The sequence below is a fragment of the Hyalella azteca genome, unplaced genomic scaffold (genome assembly GCF_000764305.2).
Source record: "Hyalella azteca isolate HAZT.00-mixed unplaced genomic scaffold, Hazt_2.0.2 contig17279, whole genome shotgun sequence".
Classification (NCBI taxonomy): domain Eukaryota; kingdom Metazoa; phylum Arthropoda; class Malacostraca; order Amphipoda; family Hyalellidae; genus Hyalella; species Hyalella azteca.
This window is the reverse complement of record NW_025947068.1, coordinates 53,715-61,090: the sequence shown is the minus strand read 5'-3', so window position 1 is coordinate 61,090 and position 7,376 is coordinate 53,715. Positions and strand designations below refer to the sequence as shown.

Below are 7,376 nucleotides of genomic sequence, written 5' to 3'. Positions count from 1 at the left end.
AAAAATAAGTCGCGCTAATCAAAACTGGCACCGCGTAGATTAAGGGTAGGTCGCAAATTTTTTTTCCGGGGTAATCAAAACCGCGGTATTCAAAACCGTGCTAATCAAGGGATTGCTGTGAAGAGTTAAATTTGGGTCATTGTTGCACCTTTTATTTTGATGACTTGACTTATTAGAAAGCCACAGTGTCAACTGTCAAGCTCAAATAAAATGTCCATGTGATGGGTATGGGTTATTTTGGTTCATTTCCAGCCTCTCGCTGTCACTTGTCAAAGTAACAATATTATCCTAGATGAGTAATACCATATGGGTAACAATATTAAACTAAGTGTGGATGCCAATTTCAGGTCAAGGTGGCAAATAAAAATCCTTAAAGATGCCAATATCTCAAACTAAAAGGCTTTACAGTCCTTACTCCACTGCTCCACAGCTAGGCAAGTGGCTGGAGTGGTACGCTGGTCAGATTGCAGCATTGCGACTGCACTTGCTCAAATTCCACTGTGGTCACTTACACACACAGCACATGATGACATCTGACAATTTGACATCTATGTTGTATATGAATAATACTGACTTACAAATTTTATACAGGAACTGTCAAGTTGTCAACTGTGGAAGCCTGCCAAATGCCAATAATTTAATAATGAAATAATTCTGTTTTTGTGTCATTGTGTCACCATTGATCAAAGACTATTTTAGACTTATCATCATTCTGTGGTTTTAGGCACAAAATAAAATATTGCTGGAATCATTGAGCATTTTTCATCTAAACTACATTACATAAATGATTTTTAAATTTTTACTAGATTTTTGCCAACTGAATTAAGATCTTGTAAACACAAAATTTATTACTGATGCACTGCCAGTGTTGCAGGTATTGAGATCTTCTCTTTCTGTAACCTGATGTTCACAGCTCTTTAGCATAGCTACTGGCTACTGGCCCACTGCATCGTAGAGGCAAACCAGAGATTTTTTAGAATTAGTTTATTTTTTAATTTTATCATTTACTGAACTGTCTTGAGATGTAAACCAATATCTTGTGTATGATAATGTGAGTGCTACTACCATGCTATGCTATACTTCTAAACATTTACCATTGCCATCATTTTTGCATTTGTCAAAGAATCACAGACCTACAGTATACTCAATACCTACTCATAGTCTCATACCATGAAAAAATAACAATTTTTGGTGTAAGCACCAGAGAATGGCCTCCTTGAAGTTAGGTTTCAGTTATAAAGCCTAAATGCAGGTTGATGATATGCTTACTACTTTTTTTCACTCACTTTTGGCAATGTACAACAAAACAAGGCTGAGCAACTATATGAATGACTTGTGTTAAATTTTGAATATGATGAAAAATTAATCCAGGTACAGGCCATCCACATACAGCAGGGCATAAAATTTAACTTGTTAATTTACTCAACAAACTTCTCTTGTTGGGCCTTGGGGGTATATAACCATTGTTCCCCAGCCGGTTAGAGTGTAGGTGAATTCAACTGGATAATGATGGATCTACTGACGCTTTCAAGTTAAGAGCAGATCCTGCTCTTAACTTGATGGCTGTCCAGAAAACTTTAGAATACTGGTTTAAACCAATATTTGTAGGGTTTTGATTACATACACACATATGCAGGTCACCCGAGGGTGGGGTGACCTGCCTAGCAACAACTCGGAGACAGAGGACAATGAAGAGGGCGCATCAGCGTGACTGTGGGCTAAGAAGTCCTAAACTCATAAGGTCACATTACATTTTACATGCATAAATGTTTCAATCTTGCTAGAAACTTGTGTTCCAATTTTGTTTATAAGATATATTGTTTCGTTTATAGGGTGGTGACATATGGTAAGTGCTGTGGCAACACAAATGGCATTAACCTCAAATGTCATTCAGCAGAAAGCCAGAAAATACTTTCATATCAAATAGTTAACAAGTCATCAAAGAAGTAAATAAGTTATGAAAAACCAATTTAATGTTTTTTGTGTAAACTATTAAAAATTAGTTTTTTATTCCAGGTCAATTAGGTATATTTTTATACTCTTTAAATATGTGAAATGGGAGCTGTTCGCCCCAAGTCTTTTCTACTTGGTGGACTTGTCACTTCTTTTACATGGATTGTGATACTTTATCTATATCTTACCTCAATGCAGCAGGTGAGTTTCATCCATTTTTATATATTAAAATCAATATTCTTTGCAATGTTATATAATTGCCAAAATTTTTTACTTATACATGAACATGTTCAACTTTTGACACCAGAAGATAAGCTAATATGTTTTCATAATTCATATGGTACTCAATTAAGTTATTATTTTCTATCAATATCATCTGTCAATTAAATTTTTGTGGCTCTATGATGCTCTATAGGTACATATTATAGTATATAATGTTTACTATTCTAATAAGATGGAGTGTTTGTGTGTTCTTTAGGAAAGACATTATTTTAAGATTACTAAAGATTATCAAGATAATAAGAGCAGGTATGGCAACCAATCTCCAAGTGAGATATATATTAGAAATTCAAAGTAACATAATTTTTCTTGTGCTATTTAATTGAATAATTATATAAATTACACAAAAATATGTTATACATTGTTAACTTTCTATTGAAAGTAGAATCATCATTATTTTTAAAATAATATGGATTTATTCTATACCCAAGATGGTAACAAATTCTATTTTAATTCAGGATACAAAACTGCTCAATCCTGCATCCAGTGCAGCCAGCAGAGGAGTTGTGAAGAAGACAATGCAGAAGCCTTCATCATCATTTCCTTACCCTATCATTGATCCTGTCTTAGGCCCGGCTCTAGACACCAACATCGCTGTAGATGGTTATATCATCAATACTTCTAAACACAATGAACTCAAACTGAGTCCAGAAAAATTAGAATTCCGCAGAAAGCAGAAGGAGAAATATTTGAAGAAGAAACATTCTCTTCTGTATTCTCTTAATAGTCTTTCATCAGATAATCTTTTTCATAGTCAAAGAGATGACAGGGACAAGATAGGAAAATATCCTATGAGTTGGAATGCAAAGACTGCTTTGGAGTCTCTTAAAGATAGACTCAAGTCAAAACAGTTCAACCGGATTCCCGAGAATTCAGTCATGAGAACAGAAGCTGCTTCCATGCAGAGTGGTGGTATCGCAGATATTGGGATGGTGCACACTATTGAAGAGCAACAGGTTTGTATCTCATGATCTTTGAATTTGGAATTTTGGAAGCATTCAAATAAATTTGTTCTTGATTTTATGCACGAATGAAATAATTGTTTAAAAATGATCTGATACTTGTAAATATGTACCTAGGAATATTGTTTATATTGATCTTGCAATATTACCTTAATTCTTCATGTTATGTTGCTTGTATATTGATTGCAGAAAGCTAACACCTGAATTCTTTGGGATACATGAAGCTTCAGATTTTACTAGGTATCCCTTTATAACCTGAACAACCAATTTTATTGTTACAAGTAACAAACTCCTATATTTTATATTAAGTAATTATGTAACAGTAATGGAATCTGCATTTTTCGTCATCACATAACATCAGAGGGCGGATACAAGAAAACTGACATTTTTAAGTCTCAAGAATTTAAGAAATTGTTGTGTCAACAATGAGAATCCTTCAAAGAGAATTGTCATTCTCATTTTGTAGCTGTTTATTTTCATCCCATGAAATAACTTTGTAAAAAATATTATAGATACCTCAAATTGCTATGTAATGATGTCTATACATCTTATTCTACTACCGGTATTCACTTTATCAGTTCTCTAATATGTTCTTCTTTCCTTATTCTTTTGTAAGCGAAAAATATCTTAATATATTTTCAGATGAAAGAAAATGGCTACAGTTTACATGCCTTCAATACACTCATCTCCTCAAGGTTGCCTTCCAATCGCTCAATCCCAGACACCCGGCACAAGAGGTAAGGCACAGTAATTGTCCTCCTTAGAACTAAGTTTTAATTCTTGTTTGTCAAAGTCAATCCAGTAAATTTCACCTGATAAATGAGCAATTGTTATAGATGCAGTATTTTTAAATTTCGTTGTGACCAAAATGAAATGATTGTTGTCAATAAAACATTTTTTTGGGGGTATTCTATTCAACTGTGTAAATTTGTAGTGATCAGATGTACTTTATGCAAATAATTTCTTCTGCAATTGGCTCAATTTTTTTTTCAATGCTCTGATGTTTGTCAATATATTTTGTTTAGAATGTCTGCTGTAATAAATCTTTTTTATACAGCCTGTGTGGAGGTTTCTTAGGTTTTGTATATACAGAGCTGGGCAGTGCTACTTTAAAATGTAATGGCTGCTACTGCTACATGCTCTAAATGTAGCGTCGCTACCGCTACTGAAAATATAGCGGCCGCTACATGTAGCACGCTACTGCCCACCTCTGGTAACGACTAATACTTTGACACTAGTAGCAGGCTGAGGTTGACAAAATTACACCAAAATCTTTCATACAGTTTTATTCTGTAATTTATATTATGTACAGTATGTATCATGATGGTTTTTAAATAATATTTAATACTATTAAGTAAAATCTAAAGGCTTTATCTATAAATGTAGCAGTACATAGTGCTGTAGCGGCAAAACCATGTATTGCTACTTAAATATGTAGCAGGCGCTACTGATACAATTGCTTAAATGTAGCACCGCTACCACTACCGCTACTGAAAATGTAGCAGCCGCTACATGTAGCCCGCTACTGCCCACCTCTGTATATATATTAATTGGAAGAATATTAAGCATTAAATTGAAACTTTTCAGGTGCCACAATATCACATATCCTGACAAATTACCTGCTGCATCCATTGTAATCTGCTTCTTCAGAGAAGATTTATTGACCCTTCGGCGCACTGTAGAGTCTGTGCTGCTGCGCACTCCGTCAAACTTGCTGCATGAAATTATTCTTGTTGATGACACTGATGACAGTAAGTTGTTATTAGGCTCCTATTATGTATCCAAGGAAAAGGTCTGTTTTAGTGAAAATGCCAAGCTGACTCTATATCGAAATGTGGAATAATGTAAACATTTGTTTAAATTCAATAGTTGGGTTAAAATTGTGTATAATAAATTATTAAGCCCGCACAATTAAGAATTTCATCATTAAATTATGGCATGACTATTGGAACCGTCATGCCTATCATCCATAATAATCAAGATAGGAATTAGCAGCATTTTCTCACAAGTTTGCTCTGTTCTGAATTAGATTTTGATGGTCTAAATTTCGATTTTACCTCAGTCCTTGAGAACTCAATATTTGGCTAGTTGTTGTAACATAATATTTGGCTATACTAATGAAGATGGTCCTCAAGGGATTTAATCTTATCTAGGGACAGTCTTATTGGTTTACTTCACCAAAAAAATCTTTATCTTGATGAGTTCACAAATTTAAATGAGAAAATTCCGCCAATCTATTCAAATAAATTTGATTGCAGGTGCCTACCACTCGGAAGTATCAACAATGGTATCGGCTCTACGCGACGGTGCTGACAAGATATCTGTTGTGAAGCTGCTCAGCACAAGCAAGAGAGAAGGGCTCATTAGGGCACGTGTGATGGGTGCCCGTGCTGCTACAGGGCAGGTGTGTTGTAGTGGCTCATTAGGGCACGTGTGATGGGTGCCCGTGCTGCTACAGGGCAGGTGTGTAGTGGCTCATTAGGGCATGTGTGATGGGTGCCCGTGCTGCTACAGGGCAGGTGTGTTGTGGTGGTGACTCATTAGGGCACGTGTGATGAGTGCCCGTGCTGCTAGAGCGCAGGTGTGTTGTGGTAGGATTGTATATAAGATCAAATGGCTAGTGCCCACTTCTTTTATTATCGGCATAATAGTCTGAAGAAATGAGATAAGCTTGTTTGAGCCCCAGAAACTAGCTGCTGGCGTGTTGTCACTGAGCAGTCTGTGTGGTAATAGAATCACTTACCAGCAGTCGTACTTGTGTTTTCTATTCAACCACGTCACTTTCTAGGTCGATATGTTTAGGTGCTATAATTCTGAGAATTCATGTAGGTGTTTTTGTGAGCTATGGGCCGCTACGTGTGGATGATGTCTGTGTCCTAGAGAACGCTACGGTACTTCTTGAATTTGCTTAGATCACATTTTACAATTTTGGTTTTAATGTCTAACTACACTCACGCGGAGGTCAACTTCTCATTTGATATGATTCATTAAATATTATATGTAATATAATATCACATTGTTGAATATTTATTGCCTCTCTCAAGCCATGACATTTTTGTTTGTCAAGCAGGTGCTGGTGTTTCTGGACAGCCACGTTGAAGTGAACGTTGGCTGGCTGCCTCCTCTGCTGGCGGTGGTCGCTGAGAACCAAACCCAGGTTGCTATGCCCATCATCGACCTGATCTCTCCGGACACTTTCACAGTGAGTTAAAAGGTTACCAGAGCTTGGCGAGTTACCAAGTTACTGGTGCTTGGTGTTACCAAGTTACCAGAGCTTGGTGAGTTACCAAGATACTGGTGCTTGGTGAGTTACCAAGTTACTGGCGTATGGTGAGTTGCTAAGTTACCGGTACTTGGTGAGTTACCAAGTTACTGGCGCTTGTAATTTCTTTGTTACTCTAAGTGGGGAAGTTACTCTCAGAAATAAGTGAGATCTGTCCAAATGGCGATGAACTTTTTGAACTTCAGTGGGTCATCCTGACCCAGTTTAGCCTGGCAACAGGGCGTATCAGAGCTGCGTCCGCTCTGCGACAGGTTGAAGGTAAGAAATAAGAAAGTGTTTCCCTATTTGAACCACACAACCTTCTTATTTTAACGAGTTAAATTACCAAATGAATAAAAATAATGCATTTCTGCAATGACTATGCAGTATGCTTAAATATAGGTAATATTACCTCCATGTAGTACAAGTAGGCAATATACAACTATGTTTTTGTTCGTTGAAAAAGTATATTAATGTGATGCAGTCTTGTTTAACATGAACTATAATTTTTGAAAAATACTGTGCAGAAATTTTTCATATTGAAATACCCACAAAAGTATGATAATGACTGTGATAATGATATTCTGAGGCATTTGTGTGTTCTTGGGGTGTTGTGTAACTATTTTTTGAAGGTTTTTCTTTTCAGAGTATAATAAAATGAAATGATCTCATGAATGAAACTTGAATACATTGCTCCCATTCTCCTTGAAATATCCTAAAAGTTTTAAATTCTTGGTGATAGTTCTACCATAATTGCAGTACCGTGAGTCCCCCCTGGTGCGCGGTGGGTTCAACTGGGGACTGCACTTCAAGTGGGACAGCATCCCCATGGAGCACTTTGCTGACAAGAACAACTTTGCCAGACCTGTCATGTTGGTGGCTTAATATTGCCGTAGACCCGTCATGTTGGTGGCTTAATG

The 7,376-nt window shown here is 36.5% G+C and overlaps 1 protein-coding gene across 1 annotated transcript in view; it reads left to right on the top strand.

Annotated features, from left to right (window-relative positions):
- Positions 1-2,021: 2,021 nt before the first annotated feature.
- LOC108669554 (polypeptide N-acetylgalactosaminyltransferase 11) overlaps positions 2,022-7,376 on the top strand; it is a gene marked incomplete at its 3' end in the record, with an annotated part of 11,385 nt that continues 6,030 nt past the window's right edge. Inside the window, exons 1-8 of the mRNA XM_047885198.1 lie at positions 2,022-2,154; positions 2,691-3,188; positions 3,837-3,931; positions 4,782-4,945; positions 5,453-5,575; positions 5,635-5,657; positions 6,265-6,396; positions 7,216-7,328. Coding sequence (XP_047741154.1) covers positions 2,056-2,154; positions 2,691-3,188; positions 3,837-3,931; positions 4,782-4,945; positions 5,453-5,575; positions 5,635-5,657; positions 6,265-6,396; positions 7,216-7,328 — 1,247 coding nt within the window. The remainder of the gene's footprint in view (positions 2,155-2,690; positions 3,189-3,836; positions 3,932-4,781; positions 4,946-5,452; positions 5,576-5,634; positions 5,658-6,264; positions 6,397-7,215; positions 7,329-7,376) is intronic.